Source organism: Orcinus orca, chromosome 19 (assembly GCF_937001465.1).
Source record: "Orcinus orca chromosome 19, mOrcOrc1.1, whole genome shotgun sequence".
NCBI classification, from domain to species: domain Eukaryota; kingdom Metazoa; phylum Chordata; class Mammalia; order Artiodactyla; family Delphinidae; genus Orcinus; species Orcinus orca.
This window is the reverse complement of record NC_064577.1, coordinates 8295749-8314674: the sequence shown is the minus strand read 5'-3', so window position 1 is coordinate 8314674 and position 18926 is coordinate 8295749. Positions and strand designations below refer to the sequence as shown.

Below are 18926 nucleotides of genomic sequence, written 5' to 3'. Positions count from 1 at the left end.
CAGTCCGATCTCAGCTGGTGCAGAGCTGTCCCCAGGCACGTGCCACCCTGTCCTGGGTCTGTCATGGAGCCGGGGATCCTGAACTCCAGAAAGTTCCAATGGGAAAGCTGGAGGATCCTTTCACAGGAGGGCTTCCTGAGACAGGGTGTACTTCTGGGGTTGTAGTTAGGACAGGTCATCTGGGGAGTCTGTAAGGCTGTCCTTTCAGGGCAAGGAACAAGAAGATGAAGTTGGAGGTCAGGGGTCAAAGAGCCATGTCCTAGGCTGAGCCTTGAAGACCTTGGTCCTTGTAACGACATCTTTTCTCCCCAGTTTAGGAGAAGCCACCCATTTGGCAGGCTGGTAGGTGGGGAGGTAAGGGAGAGTGAGATCAGGGAGCAGTCAGCTGGGCTAAGCTGTAGACCAGCCAGGCCACTGCTCTAACTCCCTGACACTTGCCCCGCTCCCAGCTGCAGCCCGGACAACTGACTCAACTTCTCTTCCTGGGGTGGGTCTGAGGATGCACGTGGGGATGTCATCGTGGGGAAGGGACTGGTGGCCACCAATGCCGCAGGGTCCCGTTCTCTGAAGACCCGACCTCAAGAAAGGCCGGGCTCGGTGCTCCTCCCCACTACCCTGCAACCCGCCAGCTCCTTTCATTTGTGAGATGCTTGCTCCCTCTGCTGGTAGCTCCAGGAAGTGGTCGGTCCCTTCCACTTTAGGGAAGGCCTGGGGTAAGGGTTAACGTAAACTGAGTGTCAGATGCTGTGCCCAGCACTGGGGACAAAGATGAAGACTCTACCCCTGGCCGCGATGACGCAGTTTCAGCTGAGGGCTATAGTACCTTACTCATGCTTCCTGCTACTTCTTTCCACACACAGCCCCCAGCAGACCCATCGTTTTGGCTGTGGGATTCGCTCTGGCCCTAGAAGCTCAGTCTGGGGTCTGGGAGTGCCAGCACTTCTGGGTGGAGCAGAGAAGAGGTGGGAGTGTGTGAAGGAACCAGCCACTTTCCAGGCAAGTTATCAGGGGCCTTTGGTGAACTTTCAGGTGGTGTCACAGCAGAGGGATTTTTTTTTTCAAGTATACTTGATTTACATACAATGTCACGTTAGTTTCTGGTGTACAGTAAATTCAAATATATATACACATACATGTAGATATTCTTTCACATTCTTTTCCATATCCTTTTCCATTATGGTTTATTATAGGGTATTGAATATAGTTCCCTGTGCTATACAGTAGGGCCTTGCTGTTTATTTTTTAATTTTATTTATTTTTGGCTGCGTTGGGTCTTCGTTGCTGTGCGCGGGCTTTCTCTAGTTGTGGTGAGCGGGGGCTACTCTTTGTTGTGGTGCGCAGGCTTCTCATTGCGTTGGCTTCTCTTGTTGCAGCGCACGAGCTTAGCAGGCTCAATAGTTACAGCGCACGGGCTTAGTTGCTCTGCAGCACTTGGGATCTTCCCAGCCAAGGATTGAACCCGTGTCCCCTGCATTGGCAGGCGGATTCTTAACCACTGCACCACCAGGGAAGTCCCTTGTTGTTTATTTTTGTATACAGTAGTTTGTATCTGCTAATCCCAAACTCCTAATTTATCCCTCCCTCACCCCCCTTCCCCTTTGGCAACCATGAGTTTGTTGTCTATGTGAGTCTGTTTTGGTATCAAATTTTAGATTCCATGTATAAGTGATATCACATGGTATTTGTCTTTCTGTGTCTGACTTCACTTAGTATGATAATCTCTAGGTCCATCCATTTTGCTGCAAATGGCATTATTTCATTTTTTTAAATGGCTGAGTAGTATTCCGTTGTATACATGTACCACCTTTTATTTATCCATTCATCTGTTGGTGGACATTTAGGTTGCTTCCATGGCATGGCTATTGTGAATAGTGCTGCTATGAACATTGGAGTGCATGTATCTTTTCAAATCAGAATTTTCTTTGGAGATGTGCCCAGGAGTGGGATTGCTGGATCATATGGCAACGCTATTTTTAGTTTTCTGAGGAACCTCCGTCCTGTTTTCCATAGTGGCGTCACCAACTACATTCCCACCAACAGCATAGGAGGGTTCCCTTTTCTTCACACCCTGTCCAGCATTGGACTGTAGACCTTTTAACCAGGGCCATTCTGACCTGTGTGAGGTGATACCTCATTGTGGTTTTGATTTGCATGTGTCTTATAATTAGCGATGTTAAGCATCTTTTCATGTGCCTATTGGCCATCTGTATGTCTTCTTTTGAGAAATGCCTATTTAGGTCTTCTGCCCATTTTTCGATTGGGTTGTTGTTTTGTTGTTGAGTTGTATGAGCTGTTTGTATATTTTGAAGATTAAGTCTGTGTTGGCCGCATCATTTGCAAATATTTTCTCTCAGTCCGTAGGTTACCTTCTTGTTTTGTTTGTGGTTTCCTTTGCTGTATAAAAGCTTATAAGTTTGATTAAGTCCCATTTGTTTATTTTGCTTTTATTTCTATTGCCTTGGGAGACTGACCTAAGAAAACATTGGTATGATTTATGTCAGAGAATGTTTTGCCTGTGTTCTCTTTTAGGAGTTTTATGGTGTCATGTCTTATATTTAAGTCTTGAAGCCATTTGGAGTTTATTTTTGTGTGTGGTGTGAAGGAGTGTTCTAACTTCATTGATTTACATGCGGCTGTCCTGCTTTCCCACCACACGACTTGCTGAAGAGACTGTCTTTTCTCCATTCTCTTGCCTCCTTTATTGAAGATTAATTGGCCGTAGGTGTGTGGGTTTATTTCTGGGCTTTCCGTTCATCAGTTCTAGTAGCTTTTGTGTGGAGTCCTTAGGGTTCTCTCTCTATAGTTATCATGTTATCTGCATATACTGACAATTTTACCTCTTCCTTTCCAATTTGGATACTTTTTATTTCTTTTTCTTGCCCGATTGCTGTGGCTAGGACTTCCAATACTGTGTTGAATAGAATAGGTGAGAGTGGGCATCCTTTTTCCAGATTTTAGCAGGAAGGCTTTCAGCTTTTGACCATTGAGTATTACGTTGACTATGGGTTTGTCATAAATAGCTTTCACTATGTTGAGATACGTTCCCTCTATACCTACTTTGGTAGGAGTTTTTAATCATGAATAGATGTTACAGCAGAGGGAATTCTGATTGCTCCAGGCTACAAGGTCAGCTAGGGGGTGGAGAGGAGTTTCCTTGAGGGGGCTTATAAGGTCCTGGCCACAGGGTTCCTGGTGTGAACTGGTTTCCTTGCCTGGGCAGCTCTGAGTTGACAGCAGGCCCTAGTGCCCAGAAAGCTAGTGTCCTCTACACCAAACAACATGCTGGTGACTGCAGCCCTCTCTGGAACTGTGGCTGATGGGGCAGTGGCCCTCTGAGGCGGGGGAAGGCAGATGGGAACCTGCTCTTTGAGTCCAGCACTCTCCATGCCTCAGTGAGTTTGACCTCTCCTGCCACTACACCCTCCACACTCCCGCCTGAAGCGGGCATCTCAAAGACAGTGCTAAATGGGCTGGAGCCAAGGCCAGAGAGGCCGGGAGGTCTTGTAGGTTCCCCATCAAGCTCCAGCTCAGGGGGCAGAAAGGCTGGAAAGGGGCGGGGCGGGGCAGGGACTTACATGCCATCCAGAGGCTGGAGAGGCCATTGGTCAGCCTAGGCCTTTCTCTTTCTGACTTACTTCAACTCTCTAGGTACTTAGAGTCTGGCTATCACCCTGGACCATTCCACAGCCAAGGCCCCTCTCTTCTGGAAGCTTTGGTTCTCTCTTTTCACCATCCTTGCCTTGTGGGGCTGGCCCTCTTTACCGCTCAATCCGGAGCTTACAGAATTCCCCAACACAAACACTGACGGTCCAGTGCCAGCCCACAAATAGCCACCAGAGCTTCAAGCATTGCCAAATGCTGTGTTTATTGGTCTGTTACATTGACGAGTATAGTTTCTGAGCCAAAAAACATACACACACTGCTCCTCAAAAAACCACTGAGTCACTAAGGCAGGCACACAACGGCCACTGTGCTTGGTGGAGGCCAAGGACTCACCTGGTGGGTGGGCAATGGGGCAGGCTGGCCTCCAAACAGGTGGTGCAGTGCCCGGGGCAGGGCTGGGCTGGGGAGACTGTGCTGGATGCAGAGGGGTGGCTGGGCCCTTTCTCATGTTTCTCAAATGCAGGAAGTCTCCAGACCTTAGTGATAGCTGGGCAGGCCCAACCCCGGGGCAGAGTGGCCTCCTGGCCCCAGAACAAGGCCTATCCTGCATGTATTGATGAGGCGGGAAGTGGGGATGACAGAGCAAGCAGTGTGACTAGGCCTGGGGTCAGGAGCTGGGCCCTTCCTAGCACCTCCACGAGTGAGGGTCCTCTAAGGGGGTTTGTGGGTCCCTAGCGTCCTCGGCATCCTGAGAAGCATGTGGAAGGAAGAGCTAGCCTTGCTTCTCACCAAAGACAAGCTGGGGAGATCCAAGCACCCTCCCCTCCACCTCAGGGACTCAGCAGATGCCTGGGCTAGGCAATGGGCTGCCCCAGGCTCTGGAGCCCGTCCCTGAGAGGAGGCCATGACAGGATTGCCTCCCTAAAGAATCAGCCTGGAGAGCGAGTGCTTCTGCCACATCCCAGGTCATTCTGCTGGCAAAAGGAGCACGGATACACAGTTTTCGGGGATGCATCTAATGCATAAAGCAAGAGCAGGGCGGTAAGACTGAGACTACAGATACACATGGGTGCACTGTATAGGCCGGGGGTGGTGGTGCATGGGGTCACCTCGGGTGGCCAAAGGCAGTGGCAGTGCTGCTGAGGTGGGTTGCTCCCACCCAGGGCCCATGTTGTTGGGCTGTCCCGCAGTCTCAGGGGAGGGCCTGGAACGCAGCCCAGGTCTCCTGCCCCCAAGGCACACACCCAAACCGGCAGCCATTCCGGCTGCTCTAACTGGGGCTGGTGCGTGCACATGCACGGGGCCTGCAGAGGGACACTCAGAAGAGATACAGCACAGAGTCCCCTTGACCCACCCAGGTAGGGTCCAGGCAACTACAGCCCTCCTAACTCTCCAGGGCCCCAGGAGAGGCCATGGGGAGCTGTCCAGGCTGGGGCTGCCAGTGGCAGTGGGACTATCCCCAGGTGTTTGAGAGGGGAGCAGGGTAAGCGTCCCCCAAGGCAGCCATTCCCTGAGGCTGACCCCTCCCTCCCCGGTCCTGACCTGAGGGCATCCTGGCCCCTGACTCGCCCTGAAGGGCCAGCACTGCCCAGAGTCCGATCCCAGGCTCACAAGCGCTTTGTTAGGAATACAGTTGGGCAGGTGGGTCAGCTGGGGGCTGGGGCAGTCTTGGCTCTGCCGCGCCTGCACCTCCCTCTGCGGGACCAAAGGGGCCCGAAGCCCAGGCTCTGGTGGGCTGCTGCCCCCTGGCCACAGCCCTCACTTGTTCTCTATGAGCATCTGCACCTTGTGGACGAGGTCCCGGGCGATCCGCAGGATCTCCTGGGCGTCGTGATGCTCAGCCCGCTCTGGGGGGAACATGGATAACTGAGCGGGGGCGGCAGTCTGGGAGGAGCCCTGGGCCTGCCCACCCTGCTCCGCTGCCACATCTGCTTACGGGGCAGGGGCAGTATTCCCGAGGGCCCCCCAGACCCTGTGCCGGCCAGGAGTGGAGGCCCCCACGGCCCTGCTGAGGCAGCCGGAATGGCCGAGTGGCTCCTACCGTTGAAGAACTTGATGATGTCAGTGAAGTCCATGTTGTTGTCACGGATGATCTCTCGGTAGGCCTCCACCAGGGCCAGGGCGATGAACAGGACAAAGTGCTCCGAGGAGATGTGCCGGGCTGCCCAGATCACCTCCCACACAGCAAACACATCCTCATACGGCAGCTCTGGGGACGGCGAGGGGCTGAGGCTGGGCCTGGCTGTCCACAGGCCTCTGGACGGAGCCTCGTGCCGAGACAGAGCTCCAGGGGCCAGAGTCCTGGGACTCTCTCCACCACAGGAGCCGCTCCAGGAGAGCAGTTCTCTGCCCCAGACCAAGGCCCCACCCTTTGCCCTTGTAGTTCCTGCACGTTGGCCTCCTGCAGAGGCCACGTCGCACTAGAGCAGCCTTTTATAGGCCTTGGTGCTCGGGAAGATTTGGTTCGAAAACGGTTCTGAAAACCATTGCCTTTGGGTGATTTTCAACCCTAGCTGCACTGTGGACTCACCTAATGGCTTTTAAAATCACCACACTTAGGAAGTCTGGGGCTGGGTGGGGCCCAGGACTCCTCAGGGGGTTCTAAAATACAGTGTGCGTCGAGAACCCCTGACTTCGGGGAAGAGGGCCCTCCCACCGCCCCTGACCCCAGGCCCACTCTCCAGCCCGCCTCTTACCTCTCTTAAAATCCAGCAGGAACCAGCGGTAACAGAAGTAGAAGTGGGTGTAGTCTCCATTCTGATGCATCAGTTCAAACAGCTCTGAGTCCAGGATCTGCTTTGAGTGGAGAACGGGAGCCAGACTGAACCCGTGCTGCCTCTCCCCAGCGCCCTGCCGCCCGGGCCCCTCCGCGGGGCCTCCCTGGCTGCCTAGCAGCTGCTCCCGCCCCTCCCGTCCAGGCTGCACTCTGCAGCCCCACCTGTCTCTCTGGGATGTACTCTTTGGAATGATGCCACATTCTGGGTGATTTCATCATCAACCGCGCTACTCGCCAGAACTTTCACGAGCATAAGCGTTCACACGCTGACACTCCTCAATTAGTAAGGCTGACAATGGTGTGTGTGGGGGCGTTAATGAAAGAAACTACGCATACGTAAAAAACATTTTGGGAGCTTTCCCCGGTCTCCCCGTGGATTGATGAACAAGCCCAGCGCTGCCCGGTCACTTGCCCCCGGGCTGCTGCCAGCCTCACCTGGATGAGGGAGCGCATGTTGGCAAAGTGGGCGTCCATGGCACCCCCGTTGGGGAAGTTCTGGCTCATCCTCTTCATGAGGTGGCTGAAACAGCTGTAGGCCAGCTGGTCTGTGGGGAGGTGGGCGTGAGGCCGGCAAGGCAGGAGACCCCAAAGCCTCAGTCCGCAGGGGGGACAGGGCCGGCTCACATGCCCACCCATGAAGACCATGCCGTCCCCTTTTCCTTTCTCCAGTTTGGGTCAGCCCAGGCCCAATCCAACACCCCCTCCTCACCATTGTCGAGGACAACCAGGAGGGGCGCCAGCAGGTCGCACATGCCCTGCACGTAGCCCACGTCCAAGTGCTCCCACACGTAGCTGAAATGCCAAGGAGAGTCACTGTGGGTGTGCGCCATCCTCCCCTCCCCCCCCAGAACTCCTGGGGAGACAGCCCCTAGAGCAGCCTGCTCCCCAGAGGTCAGACTTTCTGCGACCCTAAAGCACTGGAGCACAACGGCGAACCACCCACAGCCTCTGTCCTCAAGGCCCTCAGGGGCTCAGGGAGACAGACTGGACAGGCCATCACCACCTGACATGCGGGGTGGGGGTCCTCTAAGGCTTCCTGGATAAGCATGGCCAAAGCTGAGATCTGAAAGACCTCGAGAATGACGAGGGGGTGGGGTGGGGGGCACAGCAGACGGAGGGAGCCGAGCGTGAGTCGGGGACAGGGCAGGGGAGCAGGGCGCTGCCGGGTCTAACCTTTCACAGAGCAGGGCCCCTGCCTCCCACGGAGCCCAGCCCCACAGTGGCACCTGCACATGATGTCTCTGAGCCGCTCGAGGTTGGGGGGTGTGAAGTACCAGTAGTTGCGGTCACATCGCTGCACATCCTTGTCTATGCGGTGCAAATTTAAGGCCACGGTGTCCAGTAATTCTATCTGGAGGAGCGGAGGGCCCTCAGGGGTGAGTTGGGGGCTGGAGGTGATGCCCCAATAAAGGAAGGCAGCAAAGGCAGGGAACCAAGGGACTCAGAGGACAGAGTCCTGTGGGGTTGCTGAGAGATGGGCTCAGTGCCTCCCTCCAGGACAGTCCAGGCCACCCCACCCTCTGCCCCACCAGCCCCTAACCCCAGCCTCTGGGACCGCTGAGAGCAGTGCCTGGGGAACGACCACATACAGTGTAGGCAGCAGCACACACGGCGGCGAGCTCCTCCCCGGCCTCCAGCTCGCCGGCCCGCGAGGCCTCCTGGCTGGGGTCCTGAGGCTTGGAGACCTGGGCTGCAGGGACCAGCCCGTCAGAGCCTTCCTCCCCACCTACGTTCTCCTCCTCAAAGCCCATGCTCTGGCCCTCATCTATGCTCGACTGGATGCCCGAGGCCACGGAGTAATTGCGGGAGGAAGGCAGTCCTGAGTCTGGAGAGTCGAACTCCACCGACGGTTGCTCCACCATGGTGCTGCCAGTGGGCCCGGCCCCCGCCCCCTGCTCAGGCTCTGGTCTGGGATCTTCGGGGCCCAGGGGCCTTGGAGGCTCCAGGTCATCCACAGAGACAAACACCTGGTGGGGGCAAAGGTGGCGGGGCTCACACCTGCACTCCAGCACCGTCCCTCAGCTCGGCATCTCCTTCCCGGGTCAGAGCTGAGAGGGATGGAGAAGTCTCCTCACACCCCTACTCCCACCCCATGGCCTCTAGCGCTGCCTCCCCCCGGGTGCCAAGTGCCCCCTGTGACCCAGCTGACCAGGCTCCAGGAAAACATGAAAACACCGTCTCCAGCCCCATCTGGTCTCACACTGGTGAGAAAAAGTGTGAAGCGCTTCCTGTGGCTGCTGCAGGGAAGAAGGGGAACCGGAGGCCTGGACGCTCGATGGCCAGCGTAAGTGTCACTCTACAAACACAGAAGTCATGAGGCTGCCTCGGGTCAGGACAGCTTCCATAGTGTCTTTGGTGTGGCCTCTGGGGCAGCCTATGGATGCGGCAACTGGAGGGGTTAGGAAAAATAAGTTCTTCCTTATTTTCAGTACTGAATGTTCTGTAGAAGGCAGGAAACCTCTCTAGCAAGTACCTAATCGGTTATATTAGCTGCAGACAAACTGAGGAGAGGTAAGAAGTGAAAAGAAACATATTCTACTGATTGAAACAGTCCACACTCCCACAGGTAAGTCACAGGGAAAAGAAGAGACACATACATACAGTTTTGTTTCGTTTTGTTTTTCTATTTGGACTATGTAGGGAAGGGAATGCTTAAAAAGACTTTTCACTTTGGGCAAGAAGCGTGAAGCACTGTTCGGTTAGTGTCAGGTACGGCCATGATTCTGAGGCAATTCAGAGCCTCAGAATAGTGCCAGTGAGAAAGGATACTTGAGTCCATAAGCTAAGCAGCTGGGGCATTGGTACAGACTCAGGATTTTACAAAACCCAAAGCAGAAAGAGTGTTATGTTCACAAATAGGGGATTAAGAACAAAGCCCATGGAAAGGAGAGTGTACCTTGGTTATATTTCTTTAAGTCTTGCTCCAATTTGAGTTATCTGTTAGTATTAGTAAGGAGTTAAGTAACAAGAATATACACTATCTAAAGAGGCAATTTTAAAGAAAAAACGTAAGTTAATGAAACAATGTCCTGAAAACTGAAACTTATCAGTTCTGGTTGGGCCCAGCAGCCATAGTTTGGGACTTTATGTTCACCTAAAAGTCAGGGGTGAGGCCAGAAGAACCACACAGGCTGTGAACTGGCTTTGCATAGTCAACTCTATAAGGTGGGACTGCTGTTAAGTGCTCCCCTGGTCTCTGGCCAACAGCTCTTGCAGGAGCTTCTGCAATCAGAGGAGAGTAGAGCTGAGAGGGGGCACTGAGGCCCAGAGATGGGAAGAGAAGTCACTCATCTTGTCACTAGTGGACCTAGGACTAGAACCTAGGGAGGCCCATTCCTAGCCTTCAGCTCTCTCTACAAAGAGGGAGAGCCTCCCTAATGCCCCATAAATTTATCCCCCTCTGCTAGTCCATTAGAACAGAACACAGCGCGCCATGTCATTTTATTCCTGCAACACCCAGAGAAGTGGGCAGCAGGGGACCGTCATCCCATTTTTCAGTGGAAGAAAATGAGACCCAGACGCACTAAGCTGTTCTCCAGGGCTCCACTGCCAGCGAACACTAGAGGGCAGGCCTACAGCGCTGGTGGCCCCGCCCCCGGCCCCCAGGTCCCCTCGGGCTCACATCATTGCTGATGGTGGAGTCTCGGTGGATGAGGTGCTGCACGTGGCTGTCGATGCTGCTGCCTGAGGAGAACTTGGTGAGCGTAGCTGGGTGAGCCTCCCGCTCCCGCTGCCTCACCACCACCTCGCAGGCCTTCCACTCCGCCAACACCCGCTGGTACCTCGCTGCCACCACTGTGTCCACCTGTACTCAGACCACAGCGTGACCATGGTGGGAGGGGTGCACCAGGTCCTCCTCTGCAGCTGTCCTCCTGGGACAGCTGGAGACTAGGGTCGGGCCTCGGGGTGAAGACAGTGGGGCCCCCCTGCTAACATCTTCCTCTGCCCTGTTCCTTTCTGGCTGGGAAGAGGCTGAGGTTTCTGAGGCCCCCTCCCTGCTTCCCATGGCCTGGCTCCCCATCTCCCTACCCCCATGGGGAACAGGCTCCCCTTACCTGTTCCATCTCCTTCTTGCTCATGCCAAACTTGTAGTGGCCAAGCAGAAACGGCCAGACGTCCTTGCGGATCTCGTGCTCCACGCCACCAGTGTAAACCTGCCGCAGCAGCTCCAGTTCCTTGTAGTTCTGAGGGACCCAGGGGGGGAAGACTATGCAGCCCCTGCAGTCTCTGCAGCCCAGCTCGGCGACCCCATGCCCTGAGAGCTGGGGCTGGGGACGGTGATTCGTTTGGTCACTCTGCTGAAACCCAGGCAAACCCAGCTATGGGACCGTCACATCCTCCCTGCCCCCAGACTAGAGCTGGATGCAGATCTACTTCAACCCTGCTTCCTTCCAGGGCAGAAAAGGAGCCCAGAGAGACGAGGGGGTTTCCTCAAGGTCGTGGAGTAATGCAGAAGCAGAATGGACTTCCTGTCCAGTCCCCTTCCTGTGGAAACCCACAGGACTAGTTGTGAGGCTCTACCTTGACCCAGGCACTCCAAGGCCATCAGTCCTGGCCTGTCACCTCTGACCCTGGACCACCTTTTACCTGAACGCCCATGCAGTCTGTGAAAGCCACTCACAGAGCAGGCTGGTCTGCGCTCCCTGCTGGCCCCCAGCCCCTCGAGCCGGCCTCGGTCCCTGGCACCCCAGAGCATGCACCTTTTCGTTCTTTTGATACTTGCTCCACATGTCCTTGGTGAGGCCCCCCGAGGCCCCCGGTGACCGGGCGGGTGGGATGATGTTGTGATGCACCAGCGCTGACAGGTGGGTCCGCACCGTGGACAGGTGGCGGCAGTACGCCAGCCCTGTGGGGGGGGGGGCGGGGGGAGCCGGGAGGCCGTGACCCTCTGTCCCGGTGCCTCCCCCTGCCCCTGCTCCCACCCCCTGCGGCCCCACCTCACCCCACACTCACAGCCATAGAAGGCCCGGGACACGATCTGCCTCTTCATGCTCTCACACAGCAGCCTGAGGGGCAACCTGTGGAATCAACCTGACTCAGGGCTGCTCCTCTGGAGGGAAGCGTGAGAAGGAAGGACCTTCTGGCTCAGAGGGCGGGTGGCGCAGGGAGCCGGATCTACAACCCAGAAGCATGTCAAGGGCTCCCTGGCCCTGCCAGCTACCCTGGGTAGAGCTGCTGGGGGCCCAGCCTGGCCCCCAACCACCCAGGGGATCTTGGGCAACTAACTTCACGTTAGTGAATCTTGGTTTCCTCATGTGAAAATGGAGAGAGCCATCCGAGGGTCAACAGGCGCAACTGGTGAAAAAGCCGTCAGCAAGCATCAAGTGTGGGCACGTGACCCTCACGCAAATGCCATTCACACGCTGTTCCTGGCACGTGGCAGATGCCCAGATACCTGCTGAGTGTCCTCAGACGGCAGCCTGACGGCAGGATCCAGGTCCACCTGGGGAGCTCCAGGTACTGAGCACTTGCTCTGTGCCAGGCACAGCGCTGGGCACTCACGTGGGTCATAGACCTCATTCAGTCCTCACAAGTACCTTAGGGAGAAGGGGGTATTATCCCCATCTTACAGAGGAGGAAACTGAGGCTCAGACATGGAGAAGCTCAGAGAGACTCAGCCGCTTGTCAAAGTCACATGGGGAGCAGAAATGAACTTCGAACCCAGGTGTGTCCAACTAGAGATCACCCTTCAGGCGAGTGACACAGCCCCAAAGGACAGACGGACACATACACACGGATGGACACACCCACTCACCGGTCGGGGACACAGCTGCAGTGGCTGGGGGATACGTATGGGGAGCTGCTGGTGGAGTAGGAGAGGCAGGAGGAGTCCTGGCTGCACAGGGGCTCCAGGTGCCAGGCTGGCAGGCTGGGTCCAAAGCCCTGCATCTCGATCATGTCGCCAGCATCTGAGGGCAGGAATGGGGCCATGGTCAGGGCCCGGCAGGTCTCCTCCCCCAAGTACCCTGCAGCATGCCCACCTCTGTGCCCAGAGCTGCAGCATGAAGTCACCCTTTGGTGGAAAACCAGAGGGGTGGTGCCTGCCTGGCCCAGGGTCCAGAGCCCAGAGTTGGAAGTGGTGGAGAGAGAGGGCGCCTGACACTTCCCAGCGTCCACCTAGTCTTTCTGAACGTGGTAAGATACTTTCACTGAGTCATGGATGATTGTGTCTATTCTCTCCATCTTGCTATAAGCAATGGAATAGACACTTGTTTTTCTAGAGGGAGAAGAAAAAAGAAGGAACAAGAAAAGCCTGAGCTCTCTGAAATGCTGCCAGCCGCCTTGGCCTTCCAGGATTCAGCCTGGTCCTCTTGGGCAAACTCTGGGATGTGCAGGAAGGTGCCTGAAACATTGCAAACTTTGAACCTTCCCATGCCAGGAGCGCCCACTGATCAAAGCCCCTGAAGGACCCCTGAGCCACCAGTCCTGGTCCACAGACCTCATCCCCGAGGGTTCTAGACCTGGTGGCCAGTGGCTAAGCAGGAGCAGTGCTCCCTGCCCAGGCCAGGTGCCCCCAAGTTCGCAGCAGTGGGTGAGTTCTCCATCCTTGCCTAGCCTGACTGCACTGCATGGTGGCCTTCTGCAAACACGCAGGTGAACTGGCAGGAAGGGCAAAGGTTCCAGGGCTGCCGGGCCACTGGGGGGATGAGGGTGGCAGCTGGGCATGCACGTTCCACCATCCAGAAGAATGTGCCCGGTGCAGCCTCAGAAGACAGCTCCTTGGACAGTTTTACACCACAGCAGAGCAAGCCTCCTCAGCCGGCCCAGCTAGGCTGAATCAGAACTCAAGACCCTTGAGAGCTTCGAAGGCCCACGTGGGGCAGGCACTCCTCGTGGGGGACTCTGGCAGGTCCAGTGAGCCACAAAGATGAAGCACAGTAAGGGCAGAAAGTGAAAGGACCAGGAGATGACGCCAGGAAGGAGGGAGAGAAAGAGAAGAGTGAAGAAGACAAGGAAAGAGAGAGAGCTGTGTGTGTGATAGACTTCTTTCAAGCAGTAGTTCTTTTCTGTGAATTATGGCCTGGGCCCTGGCCTGCTATGAGTCTGGAGCAGACCTAGGCCTGGTTTTTGTGGGAGCCAGACTCCAGCTCTGGGTGTGCCTTGGTGGGGAGGGCTGAGCTGACCCCCTCCAGTCCCCTCAGGGGCTGCCCTGTCTTGGCCCCAGGGCTCTCTCCCCAGACCCACGGCTGGGATTTTTAGATATCTGGCCCTTCAGCTCCACCAGGAGGCAAATTAAGGGAACACACTTGGTGTGGAGGGGCTGCGGCTCTGGGAGTGAGGGGTTGCAAGCCATGCCTGAGACTCTGGGAAGAAGAAGGAGGGGGCAAATGCAGGTGGGATGGGGCAGGAGCCCAGCTCAGGCCCCTGCAGCAGGCAGGAGAGAGGCCAGTGGTGGGAGGAGCCGGGGGGGTGGGGTGGGCGGGCGGTGTGTGTGGCAGGAGCAGGCCCAGCCAGGTAGGCAGCAGGTAGCAGGCGGGCAGGCAGGGGGTTGCCAGGTGCAGAGGGTGGGCACACAGGGAAACGAGTTCATGCCCAGAAAGCAGGGCCCAACCAAGGCAGACTCCTGGGTCAATGCTCTTCACCTTAATTCTCCAGGAAGGAGCTGAACCAGCCAGCATTGAACACTGCATCTCTGAATTAACCCAGTGCAGACAGCTGGAGCTCTGGAGTGACTGGGCGAGGGGCAGCAGGCTGGACGGGGGTCTGCCGGGCCAGCTTTGACTCTGACTCTCTCCTCTGAGCGTGAGGAAAGTTTGAAGCAAAACAATTAGGGTGATTGAACCCCACAGCCCCTAAGACTCCGAGTGAAAGGTGCCTGGCCTGGAGCAGAATTAGAGTGAACAGCATCTCTGCTCTGTGGGAAGGCAGCGGGAAAAGGAGGAGAGGGGGGGAAGGAGAGTCTGGACACCCGCCACTTGATTCACATGCACAAGTCACGCATGTCGCAGGCCTGGAAAGCAACGGCTAGCAGAACGGACTCAACAGTGTTGTCATTACGGACTGGAGTGGAGACGGGGGCTCCCATACCATCTCCCCAGCCACCTGCTGATTCTGCTTCCACACCTCCTCCCCTTTCTCAAGTGCTGGGGTCCCAGGGGCTACACACTGGGTCGGTCTGACCCCTGAGTTCCCCAAGAGGATGCCCAAACAAGCCCCGAGGCCTCTGGACCCTGTAAGTTTCTCTGACCCTGGAGGCCTCAGCTCTTAAGAGCAGCCAGGGATGGCTTCCTGTCTCCAGGTCCACTAATTAGGGGCTCTACTGGGACTCCCACCCCACCACAGCCTCCAGCCTGACTATAATTTGTGGGGCCAGAAGGGGCTCCCTGGCTCTCCTGGCTTAGCTTCCCCACACGGCTCCAAGTCAGCTAACCTGGAAATAAACATCAGCCTCAAGCCCAGGTTTGCAAGGAACCAGGTGGCAGGCAAAACACATGACAAGTGAGGAGGCTCCCCCGAGTTCCCACCAGCTGGCCTGCAGGTCCCACTGGAAGGGCTGGGAGCGAGGGCCGGCACAAGGACAGGAATGTGATGGGTAAGGGGGCAGTTGGCAGTTGTGCTGAGGGTGTGCTAGGTGTGTTCTAGGCTGTGGACTTGGTCGCCCATTACAGGCTTGGTGGCTGAGCTAAGGAACTGGGTTCTTTGGTAGAATTTTGTGGAAGCATAAGGAGAGTGTCACATATTCCTAGACGCCCCCTGTAGGGGAAGGGAAAGGGGAGAAGGAATTAATCTGTGGCCAGGGGCAGAGGGGAGAGATAAGTTAGGAGTTTGGGATTAACATATATATATATTACTATATATAAAATAAACAACAAGGACCTACTGTATAGCACAGGGGACTATATGCAATATCTTGTAAAAATCTATAATGGAAAAGAATCTGAAAAAGAATATATATATATAACTGAATCACTTTGCTGTGTACCTGAAACTAACACAACACTGTAAATTAGGGACTTCCCTGGTGGTGCAGTGGTTGAGTCCGCCTGCTGATGCAGGGGACACGGGTTCGTGCCCCGGTCCAGGAGGATCCCATATGCCGCGGACCGGCTGGGCCTGTGAGCCGTGGCCGCTGAGCCTGCGCGTCCGGAGCCTGTGCTCCGCAACGGGAGAGGCCACAACAATGAGAGGCCCGCGTACCGCAAAAAAAAATAAAATTAAAAAAAAATTGTAAATTAACTATACTTCAATTTAAAAAATGGTTTAAAAAATTAAAAATAAAAATAAATTAGTTAGAAGAATGGTAGGGAATTATTCAAATGGATTCAGGGAGGCATAAACAAATTGGAAGATATTACTGTAATAATCTGCCTCACAAATTCAATGTTCCAATATTTAAAAGAAGCTGAAATTAGGGGTGTGGTGTATGTGTATGTGTGTGTGTGTGTGTGTGTGTGTGTGTGTGTGTGTGTATTTAATAGAAATCTATTGACTTCCGCGCGTTGGCTGTAATGTCTGCAGTTGGACGTGGCTATGGATAGCAGTCATGCCCCCTGCACCAAGGTGCTTTGGTAGGGCAATTGGATCAAAGGGTTCCATGTTTGCATTAAGGTCTGATGAAATAGAGATGGGTTGACACTTCATTCTGGACAATGGTGTCTTAACTTTCTTCTCCTACTTGTTGTATAAACCCTACCCTCATCTCCTAAAAGGTTGGGGATTATATATTTAATTGGTCATTCTTAGAGTATAGGAAAGAGAGACGAAGCCTTTCCCGCTAGCTCCTATATGGACAATAAATACTTTTAATGAAGAAAAAGAAATTCACCTGTGGCATGGGAATGGTGGGGGTGGGGAGCCTCCCCTAAACTCCAAGACAGGTGGCCTCGGCCCTTCAGAAGCAATCTTCCCTGAGCACCTGGGCCTGGCCTTCACTGGTCCCCTGACCAGTCCCTCTCTACAAGTCTAGCTCTGCACTGAGTGGTGGACAGAGGAGCTGTGGGCACTGTCCTGTCATTTCCAATGAGGGGGCCTCGGTAACCCTGGAGTCAGGTCCATGAGGGCGGGAACACACCTGTCTTGTATCCTTGGCACAGATATTTCTAGATTTCATGCTGAAGTACCAGCTGGGTGAACTGAGCCCCGGGTCTCTTTCCATGGTGACCCTGACCCCTCACCTGACCACAGCTGACTCCTGTCCCCATGAGCCGTCCAGCCCCTACCCCTGCTAAAGAGGGGCCTGGTACTTCTGTCCTGTTTCCGTTAAGTCAGGAGTCAGAGGCACAGGGCCCGTCTTCCCAGCCAGCAGGAGAGAAAGAAACACTGTCCTGGGTTTGCCAGCATGACCCCTCCAGAGTGGGAACAGGGCTCTCAGAGAGCCATTCCTTTCCAACAGGGAACCAGATAATCAGACCTTCCCACCAGTCGATCTCTTCCCTCTCGGGTGCAAAGCCCTCTCCTCACGTTCAATGGGGAGCCCAGAGTCAACTGCATTTTGTACTGTCCCCTCCTGCCAGCACCTCCTTCCACCCTCCCTGATCTGCCTTCTGGGTGCAAGTCCCATAATGCCAACACTGCCATTTGAGCCCCTGCGGTGGGTGGCAGGTGGGCCCAGGGGGGTGGGGCGGGAGGACGGGGTGGGTCAGGGAGAGGGGGAGGGATAAAAACCTTTCATCGGACTGGGAGCTGTGAGGTTCCGCGAGCAGATCATTGAGAGCATCGCGTGTAGTCTATCCTCCTCTTCCTCATCATCGTCCACCGAGGCCGCGCGGCTGGCCGCTAGGTGGTGGTAGTTAATAGTGACTGCTCAAAAAGAATAGCAGAGATGCAGAGGCATGAGGACCCTAGTCCCGGGGCAGGAGGGTCCGCACTCCCTCCTTAGGGAGAGCAGAATGGAGTCTGGGTCACCTTGAGCCTGCAGGGCATGGAAGAGGGGAAGGGGGGACCTGAGAGTCTTTAGATGAGTTACTGGGCAAAGTATGGAAGAAGGTGAGGACCCAGCGGCAGCTCCAGAGCTCCACTCTTGGAGGATGCCCTCTCTAGGAAGAACAGAAGAGAGAGAACTGATGGGGGCGCCAGGGTAGTGAAAGACAGGGACTCCCCAGCCCTGGCCGAGGCGGGGCATGACTGCTGGCAGGTGGATCCCAGTCACTCTTAGGCTCGTGTCATGGTCAAGCTGAACCACATCTGAGGGTTACCCCAAATCCCCCGCTTCAGACTATAAACCCGACCTTCTAAGGGCTTCCCAGAGCTGCTCTCCAGGAGCCTGGGTCACCCCGCTGGGCTTCAGCTCCTTGAAGTGACTGGAACTGGGAAGTACCAAGGCTTGAAGAGGGCAAGTGGAAGCTACAAAATCTGAGGCAAGCAAGAGCCTGAGGTTAAAGGCCAGGTCTGCAAACACGTTCCGGCCAAAGCTGAGCCTCCTCTTCATCAGGCACTCCTGGGAGGGAAGGGGGCCCCAGGTCTCCTGCCCTCCGAGCCTGGTAACAGAGAACTCGCGCTGTGGCTGTGTGTTTGCAGTCTGGGCAATCTGTCCACTAATACGGAGACAACTTGTCGACAGCTTATTGGCACGAGTTAGCGCATTTTGGGAGCAGGTGGTCTGGCTGGCAATAAATGCTCTGGGCTGGCAAATTCCATGACCTTATCCCCGAGATCAGCCATTCTGGCCTGGAGAAACCTATGGGCAACAGCAGTGCTCTGACCAGAAAGGGAGCTCGTGTCTTGGTAGATGCCTATGGACAAGCCCCCTGGGGCCCAGAGGGGTTATGTCCACGTGGGGCAGGACCCATGAGGGTCAAGTCACCTTTCAACTCCTGGCCCCACAGATTCCCACTGCAGCTCCAAATCTCACCCCAGATGCCCCCCTACTCCTGCTAATGCTCCCCTCGTCAGTAGCTGGTTGGGGGAGGGTTCTGGCTCTAGCAGAGTCAGTGAACAATTTGCACCATCTATAAAGACGCGCTGACCCTGCACCCAGGCCGCCTTGTGGGGGTCAGGCGGCAGGCTGAAAAGAAACCAAGAGTTCTCCACCTTCTATGTGTAGCCTCACCCCATGTTTTCCCTGGGGCAGGGCATGAAAGGATGACCAAGAGAATATTGTACAGCGACACCTGGATCGGCTGAGCCGAGAGCCTGGGGTCATGAGGTGGGGAGAAGACAGCTAGGTAGACAAGAGGCCACTTCTCCGAGGGATGATTTGCGGGGGGGACGGTCCGGTGAGAGGCTGAGTAAAGACCTGCCTGGGTTAACCGGCCCTGGGCAGTGGACCCTGCCCGCGGCCCCCTGGGTGACACTACGCCCCCACCTCTCTCTTCCTCCACGAGTGACGTTTGGGACACTTACTGTGCTCGTGCCTGTGGCCAGGGTAGATGATCCGGAACACGTAGTCGGTGGCCCGCCCCGAGCCCACGTCCTCCACATCCACGGACCGCATGCTGCTGCGCTTCCGTAGCCTGGGGAACACCTTCCCCTGCGGGGAGAGGGGTGGGTGGTCAGCCCCGCTAGGCTGCTCCTAAGAGCTCCGTGTGGGGAAAGGACGGGAGGCCAGCAGGTGGGCGGAGAACCCACCCCACACACCCCCTCACCCAGAGCCTCCCAAGCCCCGAGG

General features: G+C 55.7%; 1 protein-coding gene across 9 annotated transcripts in view; it reads right to left on the bottom strand.

Moving 5' to 3' along the window:
• Positions 1-3846: 3846 nt before the first annotated feature.
• SGSM2 (small G protein signaling modulator 2) overlaps positions 3847-18926 on the bottom strand; it is a 37667-nt gene continuing 22587 nt past the window's right edge. For 6 of the 9 annotated variants that reach the window (XM_004267046.3, XM_033423253.2, XM_033423251.2 and 3 more), the window contains 14 exons: positions 18662-18788; positions 16985-17119; positions 12135-12288; positions 11333-11397; positions 11080-11225; positions 10435-10563; positions 10002-10184; positions 7969-8346; positions 7606-7730; positions 7089-7171; positions 6815-6924; positions 6300-6396; positions 5645-5812; positions 3847-5450 (listed from right to left, as the gene is read on the bottom strand). In XM_004267046.3, the coding sequence (XP_004267094.1) occupies positions 5362-5450; positions 5645-5812; positions 6300-6396; positions 6815-6924; positions 7089-7171; positions 7606-7730; positions 7969-8346; positions 10002-10184; positions 10435-10563; positions 11080-11225; positions 11333-11397; positions 12135-12288; positions 16985-17119; positions 18662-18788 (1989 nt within the window). In that variant the 3' untranslated portion in view covers positions 3847-5361. Of the gene's footprint in view, positions 5451-5644; positions 5813-6299; positions 6397-6814; positions 6925-7088; positions 7172-7605; positions 7731-7968; positions 8347-10001; positions 10185-10434; positions 10564-11079; positions 11226-11332; positions 11398-12134; positions 12289-16984; positions 17120-18661; positions 18789-18926 lie in introns of those variants that run through there. The other 3 variants (XM_004267047.4, XM_033423252.2, XM_049701451.1) reach the window with 2 other exon arrangements.